The following is a 14,678-nucleotide window of genomic DNA, read 5'->3' as shown; positions in this document are numbered from 1 at the left end:
TGCAAAAATGAGTTATCTGTGCAGGAAAAAAATGTACTGCAGTGGAAACTGCTGATTTGTAAGAAAAAAATGTTGCTCACATTCCTCCATCATACAGATTTTCAAACATTTTTAAAAGTGAAGTCTCCTTTACTGCAGGATGGGATGGTGAAGAATTTCAGATTTTTTGCACTACTAATACTGCCACTGTCCCAATAAATTTAGTTCACTTCCACGGGTTACACTGCTGCCGAATTGAGAAAAATTTGCAACTGAAACAAAAAGGACATTGATTATTCACTCTGTAGGTCATAGAATAAAACTTTAACACAACATTAATGAAACCAAGTTCTGGCCCATAACCAGCAGTCCCAAGCACTGTGCTATTACAAATAAATGCTTTCATCTCTGACAACAACTTTTATAACAAGTCTGTTTGTTTTCCCAATTACTAGCTCTCTAGATGAGTCACCCTGACATGAAGATACTATCTTTTTTCCTCTGCATAGTGCACCTCCTTTTAGTTCTGTACTATGTGAAAGTGTTAACTTCAAACCACAGCATGGACTGTTCAAATACTGACATTATTACAGTGGGTGGAGTAACACTGCCTATGCCTAATCAAGGCTCATACAATACTTTGAAGATATAAAAGTTTATGATTATGGACTAGTAACAGTATTGAACTCATACCAAAACAGGACTAATTCCTACTAAAAGAAGTATGGAAATTGTTCACCGTGACACCATGCAATACTACTACTACTCCACATTAGTTATTCTAGGTAGGAGCTGAGGGAGGCTTTGAAATAAGAGAAAAAAATATCTCAAAAGTATTACAAAAATTAAACACAAGAACATTCAGCCTTAAAATTAAATACAATCTTTGCATAATTTAATATGGCTTTTATAAATTTTCACCCAAGACATGTAAAGTGCAGCTCTTCACATTTAAAACTCAAGAAAAATGAAAGAGGTTGCAGCAGCTTACTTGAACATTTGGTTCAGGCTGAGGCAAAGTTGTCTTCATGTTGTATTCCGGTAGTTGATGTAACAATAAATCACAGCCATGAAGAATTAAAATCAAATGTCTCCTTCCCCAGCATACAGAGGAGCATCATCTGCTCCGTATACCCACCCTAGTTTATTGAAGTTTAGGCTAGACTCACTCACACAGCAAAATCCACACTTAGTAGATTTATGATTGATTACTGTATTGGACCTGGCATATCCAATTGGATTCACCATCTAATCGTTTTGCTGACACACCTCCGCTTCCCAAGTATTGGCTCAGTTGCATTCTATCACACTACCACAAAAAAGAACAGCCTCCAATTCAAGCATTCACTGGATCTGTTTCTTTCCAAGAACACACAGCTCTAGTGTTGCTCCATGTACCCAAGAATTGGGGTAACTACTTCTAATAGCATTATTAAATTCTCAAAATTACTCATTTCTGTAGCTATGTTTGCATGGAACCAAAAAGATAAACACTCACTTCATCACAAAAGAAACCCAACATTCAAACTAAGCACAAGCATTTTTTCAAAAGAAACCTACCACTCCCTGTTGCCAGCAAACCTTAACTGGCCTACACTAAGCCTCACGGTCACTCCTTTTCATTACTGGCATACTGGCATACTCTAGTTCCACATGGCATGCTCACTGGAGTAGACTTTTAGCAAGTACAGGCGATCAAAAAGCTTGACTAAGTTACCTGTACGCAAAATCCATCTCAACACTGTCCAATATCCCACTGATGCGCTCCCACTGTATCAGGTGCAAAGTAGAACTTCCATCTTAGATTAACAGTGGAATACCGAAAGTAAATTTAAGCACAGTATTCTTAACCTTTCATATTACACTCCTCCTTCCACATCATTTGGTGGTTTGTGGTTGTGTGAACCACTTGATTTACACAAAATCGCAATTCAATACTAGGAGACTAAAATGAGGTGTACATTTCAGAGCAAGGGCTTTTGGTGTTCCACAACAATCATTAAGTCATTTTATGCTCCTGACTTAACACTCTCCCAAAATCATGAAAAGGTCAACACAGGCATTATTAGAGAGTCCTCCTTAATGGAGGTACTCAAAAGAGCACCATTTATACTAGTGGCTTTGAGAGACTTTCCATTCATGCCGAAATTCCTTTTCACTGTTTCAATATCAAACTCAATTAGCCACATTTCAGTAGTGAAAGTCAAACACCATTTCAAGTATTTGATGTTTAGAACCCTTAAGACACTTCCTTTAGAAATACCTCAGTGTAGTAAATACAACTATATTCATTATCCACAACATCACACAGACATACACTTTATTAAAATAACAGAAAAGAAAGATTTTGCAAGAAAGTCACTTAGTGAAAGCACTCTGTAACAGACTGTTAGAATAACTGTGGAAATCCCACAGGTAATCTCATCAACTCAGTATTTAAGAAACAGACACATCCTTATACATCTTTCTTCTAAGACAATGTAACAACACAGTTCACTAACCAAACTTTACACTCTACGTATTTGGTGTACCAATAGATCGGTGGTACCACAAGTTCAGAAATCTTGTCTTCACTGAACAGCTACTACATGGAAGTACAATAGGAAAGTAATACAAAATTCTGAGTTTGCTCAAAGGTCAGTGAAGATTCTCCCTCTGCAACTACCAGAGTTTACCTTCCATACTTGAGGTGGAATGGCTGAGCAAGTAGTCTCTAAACAAGATATCTACATGAAATTAATTTAAGAGGAGGCTAAAATATATTTTTATTTCCCCAGTCTCTGCCTGTAGTCTTTCACTTTCTCTAACAAAGTATTTCAGTGGGTTATATCTTATCTGCAGAGGTTTTATCCAACTTTTCAAGTTGACATCAGGTTATAAAAATACATATACACAAAATGCAATTCCCCACAGAAAAGAGAGCAAGTCAAGCCCAGAAATACTGTTTGCAACCATTAACCACCCCAGTGAACAGCAATGCCATCCAACAGCACTCAGGTTGTAAAGACTTTGGTCACAAGAAGTGTTCAGTTGGTCAAAATAAGAGCAGAGTTGAAGTATGTAGCCTTAACTTTTTACTTTATAAATGCAATGAAGAAGACAGACTATTAATTAAATATAAAAGCAATTTTATAAAAACACATCAGAATTTTATTGCTTGAAGAATACAGCATATGAAAAAGCACAAGAATGTCCAAAAAAGAAAGGTCACAAGATCCAAACATATTACACCATACATACTAGATGCAGTAAAATGTTAACCTGAATTCTGCATCAGAAAAGAAAGGTGTGAAAATATGCCTAATATTATTTAAAAGGAAAAGACTCATTTAAAACAGAAAAGTGTGAAGGTGTTACAGTACAAATTAGAAAAGCCAACACTGCACATTAACATCGTATCACGACTAGATTTTTCTACCTTTGGTACTTAAACCTTTACAGAAAACCACTTCCTCAGTCAAACCTTGCCTAACATATTTCACATAGTATCCAGAAAAGGGTTTTTCTTTTGTTTGACTTTTTAAAACTTAAACTTTAAACATTCCAACAAATACTTTTCTGAGTTTTCAATGCATTAATGCATTTAAGGTGTTCACATTTATTCAATATGCAACTTAATGTACCTCAAATTCAAATAAAAAGTCACTATGTGACTGAGATCTGAATATATGCCAATTATACCTTGTTCAGATCTTTCTGTAAAAACAGGCATACCATTTTCTGTCTGTGTCCTTATATAAACAGGCTGCTGCAGACCTCCTCAAGAATTCTAAGTAGAGGAACTTACTCAGGACATAAGTTAATACAATAATCCACATTGTTCAAGAGCTATGGGATCACCTACAGCAGTGTGCAAGTGGCTTTTCTAGTCTGCTCAGATTAGTGTACCAGAAGATATGCCAGTATTACTTCAAGTAACACATTAAAACTCAGCAATGGACACTACTGTGCTTTATTTCAACACACAGAACAGCTGCTCATCCATTAATCAACAGAATTTCCAAATCAACTATCAAAAGGACTACTACATCATTTCTGTTCCATGTATTGCTGATCACTCTTGGGGAATAGTTTATCAAAAACCTTGACTTACCTATGAACCAATTTGAATGAAGAAAATTGTTATCTTTCAGCAAGGGGTATTAGTAAACCAGTGGCAATCTAGTCTGGAGAACGTTAGAGTTATGCTGACAACAATGACTAATCAAGGTTAAATAAATTTCCTCTTTTATGGTACGCATACTTCGGCTTTGGCCTTCTTAGGCTTGAATACTTAATCATTCCCAGTTACGTCAGTGGAATTAAAACAGTTTTGTTTCATCAAGTTCCAGCTTTATTTCAACAATATGAATAGGTCTGGACTACAAAATACCATCAACAGCAGTTAACATTATACTGGAGTGAAATAACAGAAGAGTTAGTTCTTCAAACCAGGCAGTCTTTGAAGTGAAATATTCAGTTAGGACTGTCAAAGGATGTCATAATAAAACCATGGATTTATTTTTTCCACCCCTATACAAAAAAAAAAAGACTAAATTTGTACAGCTCCTATTAAACATACCTTTTCCTAGTTTGGTGAACATGTACCATTTTCAAAATTTAACAAGTGTGGTATTTGAGCATATATAGTATTTATTGCCATATACATACTTATTTTAAAAAGAACTAAGAATTCAGACTCTACCATGCTGAACTCTGCTTTCTTTTCCCATTAACAGATTATATCTACTGTACCACTCCCCCAAAAACAATTAAAAATTCTAAGTAAGATTTTGTAGTTTAGTTAAAAGGGAAGAAATGCAAATGTGGATTTAGAGGTTTTTGTATAAATCTCACTATATTTTATAAACTTGTTGTTTATTGTAACACTGTTTATTGATCAAATAAATGACGCACTGCTATCTAAAATTTCCATATACACCATTAAAAATCCAAAGTTGATATGATACTGAACCTTAAATCTTCAAGAATTCAAAAAAGACAGTTTATACATGTACAGCACACAACAGCAGACACCCTTAGAATACCAACTGCCAGTCCATTATGCATACAAACTTACAGTTAAGCATTCATTTAACTGTTTTCATTGTGCAGGAAAAATATTTCTTAGTAAAGACAAACTCAGCTGGTGAATTTCAGATATCATCTTCATCATCTTCATCCTGAGAGGATCCTGCCTGATTGGATGCACTGGCTGAGGCAGCAGCAAGCTGTGCCTGTTGAGCTGCTTGTTGCATCTGTAGCCACTCCTGCTGCGCCAGTTCTGCTTGCTGTTGTCTAGCCTAGAGATACAAATTTAATTGTTAAGAACATACATAGCTGGTGAAGAATCTCTAGAACACCTTATCTTTAAAAGCAGTTTTAGCTGCATCTTCAGATTCCTTTTGTATAATTGTTATTAATTACACATATAAAAACTCATCTAGAAGTACCATAATTACTTGTACCAAGAAGTTTAGCTATATTCTCCCATCCTCTGAAGAGGCCACCATTTGGAGGAATTATAGTCACAAAAACAAGAGGCAAGAGCTAAGGTACTGACGTTCCATTGTAAGGATTGTACTGAACCATGTCCTAATGGAAAAATTAAGTGAGGCAACACAATGGAAATTTCAGGCTTCAATTTCAAGGGATCCTAACATTTAATCACAGTTTAGAGACAAGAATACTCCTCTTTTGTTGAGTAGAAACACTAAAATGTGCAAATATGAAATCACCCAATTGTACCATGAAGACACAAATTACTACAAAAACATAAACACTGTGCTCTGTTTTCCCGGCCAGATTTTGGTAGCAGGAGGGTTGTAGAGGTGGCTTCTGCAAGAAGCTGCTAGAAGCTTCCCCTAGACAGAGCCAATTACAGTCAGCTCCAAAGATTGACCTGCTGCTGGCCAGGGCTGAGCCTATCAATAATGACAGGATAGGAACGGCTCTGTGAAAATGTGTTTAAAAAGCACAGAAAAAAGAACTGCTCCACACAACTGGCAGAGAGAGAGGAGAGACAAGTAAGAACACGTGAAGACACCAAGGTCAGCGAAGAAGCGGGGAAGGATGTGCTCCAAGTGCCAGAGGACAGATTCCCCTGGGTTGTGGTGAAGACCATGGTGTGGCAGGCTGTGTCCCTGCAGTTCACATAGATGATGGGGTGTAGGTGTCCACCTGTAGCCCACGGAGGACCCCACGCCGGAGCAAGTGGATGCCTGAAGGGCGCTGTGACCCTGTGGGAAGTCTGTGCTGGAGCAGGTTGCTGCCAGAACTTGTAGCGCGTGGAGAGAGAGAGAGAGAGAGAGGCCCACGCTGGAGCAGGTTTGCTGACAGGACTTTTGTGACACTGCAGGGGACTCATGCTGGAGTAGTTTCCCCTGAAGGGGGGAAATGCCATGGAGAGAGACTCACATTCGGCAGTTTGTCAAGAACATTCTCTTGTGAGAGGACTCACACTGGAAAAATTGTGTGAAGATCATCTCCCAAGAGAGGGACCCCACAACGGCCCAGGGAGAGTGAAGAGTTCTCCCTCGGAGGAAGAAAGACTGGTGGAGGCAACACCAGATGAACTGACCACAACTCCCATTCCCCTATCTCCTGTGCTGCTTGGACGGAGGAGGTGGATAAATCTGGATTGATGTTAAACCCTGGAAGAAGGGAGGGGTGAGGGGAAGGTGGCATTTTTAAGATCTGCTTTTATTTCTCATTACTCTTCTCTGATTTTGATTGTTAATAAATTTAACTAATTTCCTCAAAATCGAGTCTGTTTTGCCCAGGATGGTAACTGCAGATGATCTCCCTGTTCTTAATTCAAACTACGGGCCCTTCACTGTATTTTGTCCCCCTATCTAGCTGAGAAGAGGGAGTGACAGAGCAGCTGTGGTGGGCACCTGACAGCGTCAAACCGCTACAAACATAAAGCCATTATCTTAATTGGCTAAGCAATCCTTGAAAAACAGAGTAACGTAAACTCTTCCCAAATTCAGGTATGCAGATTGAGGATGGCTTTGCTAAGAAACATACAGTCCTCTACAGAATGGTAGAAGATGTTCTAACAATATATTTCAAATAGTTCATCTGGCGAGGTGACCTCTCATTTTCCTATCCACTTTCTGCAACTACTGTTGATTTCAACAGTAATAAATTGTGTTAAAATTAGAACTTCAATTTCTATTTTGAGTGAATATGAGGAAAAAATTCCTAAGAATAAAAATCTTCAATCTTCCTTACTTTTCTACTTTTAGAAGTCATCACTAAGACTGTAACGATTTCCTTTCTAATGCCATTGCACTCACCACATTTTCCTCTTCTCCAAAGCATCAACAAATTTTACAGTTTTGCAAATGACTAAAACCCAGTTTACCTACTTGGTGAAGTGAAAAAAAATGGGAGTCTTGCCTTATTATAAGAAGTGTCTTATTTCCTCAGTCTGTTTGAGCATTAAAAGAAAATACTTTTACAGAGCTAGAAATCTCTTCTCAATTGAGTCTTTTCACTATTTTGAACTTCAAGTGGAAGTGAAGTTACAAAGGTTGGAAAACAATTTAAAACATTGTGAAGTTTTAAACAAAGGAAGAAAGCAGCATCTGTACACATAGGAGAGGCATAAATATTTATCACATACAAGGTAACAATGGAGCTCCCTACTGACCCTGCTTCAATTAAGTTTACTGTACACTCAATAAGGCAATACACATGCATGCACCAGGAATCAGAGGCTGGAATATTTTGTCAGGGCCTACTCTCACTGCTATAGTTATAACAATATAACTTAGACATTTCAAAAAAAAGGGAAAAAATCCACTGAGTTGTATTGACTAAGCAGCTTTATAAGCATTTGGTAAACTTAACTCATTTACTGCACAGGTGAACTTCAGTGAGGAAGCCTCAGAAAACTCCCACATCTGCTAAGGCCCTCATCTTGCACAGAAACTTACAGATGTGCATGAACATTGGGACAAGCCATTCCTCTGACTTCAAATACTTAAAATCATCCAAGCTAGAGATGTCAAACATTCGTAACATTAACAGGCAAGTATTTCAAAACCAGAGCAACAAGTCAGCATTAGTGTTATGCTCTATAGTATTAACAAGATCTGCACCAATAAATGAACATGCATGTGTGCAACTACTTCTAAGAATTACAGCACCTCCAACAGCATATCACAACCAGTATTTTTCAAAAAATGAGACTGCAATCTTTGAATCTAAGCAAAGATTCCATATTACAATTTCTATATTACTGAAGACAATTTAAAAAAAAAGATCATACAACCTTGTCAAGCTTGCATGTATTGCCTTAATTTAGATAGTAAGGCACAGTATTATAGAATTTAAAAAGAACATACCTAACTTAGATAAAATGTGGGTTACACAGGGTGGCCATGGTTTCAACATTTTTTATTATTTTTTTTTAATGTTACTCAGGAGCTAGTCCTTAACACACCTTATTTTTGCTGCTTTTTTATTTTCTATACCATGCTAAGTTATTTGAACAAAAGAGTAAGTACAAAACAAGTATCAAACCGTAAAAAACAAGTATCAATTTTCTTTCAATTTGTAAATCTTATCCTTAATCTAGAAGCAGTCATATTGGTCTTTCTAATGTTATTATGGTCAAACTAAAGCTAGGCACACATGAATCTTGTTATAACTAGTTCACTCCATGATGACAAGAGCTACATGGTATGCTGAAATTTTAAATGCCTTAAAATTCGTCATGCAATCAGGATTAAAATAGTTGGCACGTTGTAATAGGAAGAACAGTTACCAATCATTTTGGCAAGAAACAAGTACAGCGAAGGGGAGAGAAGGTCACAGTAATCAAGACATGATAACGCATAAATGAGTAAGCATTTTCATGAGAGGGAAGTAAGCAAATCGAGAAAGATTCATGCCTTGGGTAAGAGGAAAGAGAAATCCAAGAAAATTTTCACCTCACTTAGAGAACGGTCTTCTTGTAAAATTAAGAGAATGGCAGAGACAAAGATGGTGTAGAATGATCAATAAATAAATTGGCTTTTAGTCATATAAACTTGGAGACGCTCACAAACTCTGGGAAAGCTGGGAGAGGAGAAGCCTAGGACGAAGGACAACGCGTGTGTATGCATGCACACAGTATATCCGGGCTAATGCTTTTCCTGTGCCTGAATTGCCTCTTTAAAAATTTATGCATGACTTAACTCAGTTAGAATCTGGCCAAGAGTAAAGGAAGATGAGAAATGACAAATTAGAAATTTTGAGCAATTAAGTGTTTCTTTCAAAGCTGAAGAAATAATACTTGTGCACTGATGGTCAGAAACAGAAAAGATATTTTCACTTTTTAATGCATCAAAGCCAGTAATTTCCTAGAACACCAGCTGTCATTCTTTTATCTCCTCAGCCAAGTAATTCTTAATGTATTTTCTACAGTAGAATGAAAATACCTAAGTATCATCAGAAAAACATGCTTTTGAAACCTGGAGTATAAAATTTATTTGTATACTAAGTCCTATATGTCAAATCACAGAAGTAACATGTAGCAGCATCTTATTTGTTGAACTTATCCCCAATTCAAACAGGCCAAGTCAATAGCATCTTAAATGCCAAAGCAATTCACGAGGAAAGGGATACTTCTTGAGGTGCGCACGTGTTTTTGGGGCACTAGATCTGCAGCATTAATTACTCCAACCTCATCAGTACAAGTATTGCTTCACTTACTTTTGCAAATAATTCCTGTTGCTGCCTTAGAAGCTCTTCCTCTGGAATGCCAAGGTTCTCCAAGCGTGAACTGGCCTTTCTTCTCTTTAGTGCTACTGTTTTGCATTCTTGTAAGACTTCTTTTACTTCACTGATATAGGAGCCAAACCCCAAACTTTCTAGTGCTAGAAACAAAGAAAGAAAATACATTATCTTTCACAAAGCTTGTAATAGATTTTTTTTAAAATGTAAAATTTTGATCACTTTGCTATCCTCTGGTGACAAGAAAAAAAATCAGTGTTCATATGAAGATTTGACGAGTATTTTTCCTGTCTCTTCTATGCCATTTAAGAGTGCATGTTTTCAGGCTAGAAAAATGGGTAGTCAAGTATAACCAAAGAAATCTGCACTTGCAGAGGATTCAGGGCTTTCAGATACATATTGCTAGAGACAGGCATTATTCTTCAAAAGACATCTTTCTCCTGTCTTCTACACATCAGCATCAAGCAGAATTTATACAGTTAAGAAGTCCTTTCTATCTGAACTGTTAACATTTATCTCTCTGGGATTCTATCTTTCCAGTTTTTCTGCAAGTCTTCAGCAGAAGATAAATTTAGCAACCTGTAACAGAGCAAAAGCTACCCTTCTTTAAAGCAGAAATAATTAAGACTATCTTAGACTTACGAATTTCAGCATTTATCTTTTAATATAAAACCTCATATTTCCTATATTTCATTTGCTATATCCTGCAAAAACTGCCTTTTAAAGAATGCAAAAGTAACAGAAAGGATTATAAAAAGACAGGTAAAGCATGTAACAAAAGTCTAATTTTCCTAATTCACCATTTACTGTGATGTGCCTCCACAGATACACACACCCCAAAGTGAAACCTACTATAGAATAGACTAGAAATACTATATAAGCACCAATTATACAGGAAAAAACTCTCAGTTTAATAAAAAAATCTGTTTCATTTCTAGTATTTACAGAAGTCAGAGTTTTCTTTATGGAACGATAGTTGTTTTAACCCTTATCTTACTTTATTCCAACCTGATGTCACAAGCTATTCAAAAAATAGTACTAAAATAAACTGCACAGCTGCAACTAACAACTTGTTACAAAAAAAGCTCTCAGTTACACTAACTCTGATGATATTCTAACACTGGTTTTGTAAGAAATATTTTCCTATCAATAATTAGGCAGCATGGCATTGTATCATACAATTAAACAATAACCCAAAGGTATTCTGCAAGTTTTCAGCTTCCAACTTGTGCTGAAAATAAACTGTCTTCAACAGGGCCGTACCGTGCAGCTGTCTAGTCAGGCACAACTACCACTGCTTCAAGAAATAACATTTGGCAAATTAATTTCTTAAGAAATTTCTTATGAAAAATAAAGTTAAAAGCTAAACTGATTTAGAGATAATCAAATGACTTCAGAGACAGTATAGTATGCCAGTTCAGCCTCAGCCCACACACAGACACTGGGAACATTTTTTTAATTAGCCCACAGTTTCTATGAGAATTACCAAAAACCTTCAGAAACTTGTTTAGACTAACCTCAGCAGATAGGAGGCAAATCTATGTCTCATGGTCCACAACTGTTTATCTAAGCAGTCTACAGCTACTTAAGAACTCAATATTAAAATGTAAAAAGTATACACAGTAAACTACCTAAAGTCCTAATTTTTTAACCAAAGTACAAAATTTTAAGAACTCTAATAGCACCAAGACAAAAACCATCAAAGCAAAACCATAGCTGTTCACCAAAAGACAGTTCACCATCATCAGGGTTGCAATCTGTTGCATCAGAATATGCCCAATTTGAAGTCCACAGCAGGATATGTTTTCACAGAAATTTTAAATGGCCGTTAAAAGAAATAAATGCAAAGAACATAGTTATGTATTGAATATAGCACACTAATAAAAAAAAAAATCCAAAAGAAAACAAATTATAACCAAGACAGATTTATACAATTGTTCAATGTAGTAAAACTATGAAGAACCATAAGTTCATAGTGCATCAAAATTCTGCTGGCTGTGTAATGAATTTACTGTCTTCTTGAAACACATCAAGGCTTTTACAGAACACATGCATAGAACAAATATGAATCCCTTTATCTCACCATTTTCAGAATTCAATAGAATTTTAATTTCTCATAAAGAGCATTCTTCTTCACAACTCACGCATCTATCAAATGAGGCTTCCAGGATAGAAGGATACTAATTTGGTTATTAGAGTCTCAGACTCACAGCTGGGTTCCTGACAGTGGGATTCAACAACAAACATGAAGACTATCTCTACTTATTACATAGCCTTGATGCCTTTAGGTACTCTCCAGGGAAGTTGCTTTGTGTTCTATCAGTAGTAGCAAGTGCTTGGCATAGTCTGACTACATCTGTCAAATCAGATCTCTCACGAGATGCAAAAAGCCTCTGCTTTCCTTTTCCTATGCTGCTGACAGCACTATGCCAGTCAAGTGTTTGTGCTACCACACAGTGAAACACAGCAGGGACTTCATCTACCTGAAGCATAACCCAACGGTAGGGGGCAAGAGTTCTAGCTCGGCACGTGGCTGCATAATCATTTTAACAGTGCAAAGGAACACCGCTACTGTCAAACACGTAAATACACCGATAAAGTGCAATTTCACATGGCCTCTAATATAGTCCAATGGCAGGGTGTCAGCAACTGCAGAGTATCTCTTTCCCCTTCATCCCTCCCAGCGAAATACCCCTCCTGCTCCTTGCTTCCAATCTAGTTACTTACTGTTTACAGGAACAGTCAGATCAGCAAATTCACCTGACAGAAAACTGTGCTCCCCACTGGATACTCAAACACACCACAGAGTCAGTTACATCAGCAATTGCTAGACCCAGCTCTAGGGAGGGTATATAAAAAGATTGCTCTTGGCAGCACCCTGTGTTTAGACTAGGTGTGATGTGATGGCCATTAGCCTCATTTTATTTCTATGTGAACGGGTTTAAGCGTTCAAAAGGAACAAGATATCTGGATGACCACAACAAACATATTTCAATTACTTAATTAGTTAGCACTGTTGTCATAGAAATACACGATGATGCAGTCAAAACAGCAGATATCTAGAATGTATGAAAAAGTAGAAATACTATGTCTATATACACACAATCGCTGTTTCCAAAAATAGTGACCTAAACCTCACTCTTCACATAGGGATGATCTGCCAATTGACCAGAATCTGGAAGAAGCTAGCAGCACATACACCTCCCTAAAGATAAGAACAGCATAAAATCCAAGAACAACTCCTTCCATCTCCCGAGCATGACAAAAGTAACTATATCTACAAAGTCTTCCCTAACAATATTTGACCCAAAAGTACAGAACTAATTGGAAAATAATTTTTCCTAACTCTAAAATCTGGTTACACAAAGACATAGAACCTAGCAAAATACTACTTTTGAGACCACCTGCTGATATACACGCAATCACACACACAATTTGGTTTCAATTTGTTGTCCAAAAAACCCAGATTAACCTAGGGCAGCAACAGGTGAAATCTTGTCTAAGGTTCACCACTACTGGGCAAAACATACTTTCATACATCAATTTTTTATTGTCCTCCACCTTAAAGATCATCTCTATTCCTGTATCAAGAACGGAGCTCAAACATTTTGATGGTCATTTGAAGAAACTACCCATACATAAAGAAGCATCCTAGCCAAGGCATGCTTTCACACACGCAAGCAAAAGTTTTACTATTTACACCCTGAGCTTCTGTTACTTAGCTAAACCTCCAGGTATACATCTATTTTATTTAATATTAAAGCTCATACACTTTACATATTTTCTTTGCTGTTCAAAATCCAGTCAAGTACTTGAAACTCTTCTGGTAAGCTGATATAACCCAAAGAAATTTTTTTGTTTGTTTCAAACAGAGAATCATTACCAAAGAACAAGGTTTTTAAGTCAGCTTCATACTATCACAAGTCCTGAAAATAGTTCTTCTACAAATGCCACTGTTAATATCTCTACCAGTAAGCACAGTGCAGTACTCTTTCTCTAATACTGCTAAAAATTTGTTTGCAGCAAACACTAGTATCAACAACCTTTGCTTAAGCAGCAAAATGAATGATTCCTGACAAAAAAAGGCCCGTTGCAGGCTTAAAGATGTGGGAAGGAACTGCCTGTCCATAGCAGAAGTTAAAGGAAAGCAAATGAGACCCAGAGAGAATTCTCCTTTTATTCAAGCAAGGCGAAGCGGAAGTCAACAGCAGAAAAAGATGCAAGGGCACAGGTCATGTTTAAACACTTTCTACAACAGATGCTATGACTTACAGTTAAACAATCAGACTTCAAGGATAGCCCGCCCTAAAGGAATACATTACTCTTTGTAGGACGCAGGCAGGACGACTAGATTAAAGCCTGGGCTCCACATGCTCAATCACACATCTTTTGTCAGTCTCCAGTTAGGAAGACATTTAATAAATTCAGGGTACTAACACACTGTAAGAGAAATCTACATAGCCACTTGCAAAAGCAGACCTCGTTTCACGGGTAGTGAGGACGACTGGATGTAGTGCCTCCACTCGAAGCATCACAGACTTCTCTGAACCACGAAACGAGAGCCGGTCCTGGGCACAGGCACCAGTCGCTCTAGCCACACAAAGGCATCCTTCCCTCCCAGGAAGGCTGGCAGGCCAGACAACACACGCTCCTCCTCCAGGGCCCTAGAAGAGCCCTACCTTTTGGCCTCTCTACAGCCAGGAGAAACCACGGGGGGAAACGTCGCAAGGGGACAGGAGGGGCCCAAAGCCCGAGCAACGCCGCCTCCGGAAGCTCACCTTGTATGACATGCTCTGGGGAGATGGTTTTCTTCTCCGATTTGTTGCAGATCTCGTTGGCCTCGGAGGAGATGAGGTGGATGAATTCAGTGCAGCAGTTTACCACCAGCTCCCGGGCATCGTTTGCCACGCGGACGTTGGGGAGCGTCTCCTTGATCATCTTGTTGATGGCAGCCCTGGGGATGGTGAGGTCGTCGTCGTTGCCCGACGACGAGG

At 37.8% G+C, this 14,678-nt stretch overlaps 1 protein-coding gene across 1 annotated transcript; it reads right to left on the bottom strand.

The window, feature by feature from the left end:
• Positions 1 to 3,106: 3,106 nt before the first annotated feature.
• DR1 (down-regulator of transcription 1, TBP-binding (negative cofactor 2)) lies at positions 3,107 to 14,672 on the bottom strand. The gene is made up of 3 exons (XM_009877214.1): positions 14,463 to 14,672; positions 9,664 to 9,827; positions 3,107 to 5,261 (listed from the first exon to the last, which is right to left on the bottom strand). The coding sequence occupies exons 1-3, from the start codon at positions 14,620 to 14,622 to the stop codon at positions 5,115 to 5,117; spliced, it is 471 nt and encodes a 156-aa protein (XP_009875516.1). The 5' UTR covers positions 14,623 to 14,672; the 3' UTR covers positions 3,107 to 5,114.
• Positions 14,673 to 14,678: the final 6 nt, after the last annotated feature.

This window comes from Apaloderma vittatum, unplaced genomic scaffold (assembly GCF_000703405.1).
Source record: "Apaloderma vittatum isolate BGI_N311 unplaced genomic scaffold, ASM70340v1 scaffold14619, whole genome shotgun sequence".
Lineage (NCBI taxonomy): Eukaryota > Metazoa > Chordata > Aves > Trogoniformes > Trogonidae > Apaloderma > Apaloderma vittatum.
Note: the sequence above shows the minus strand (reverse complement) of the source record. Positions and strands in the feature narration are given on the sequence as shown.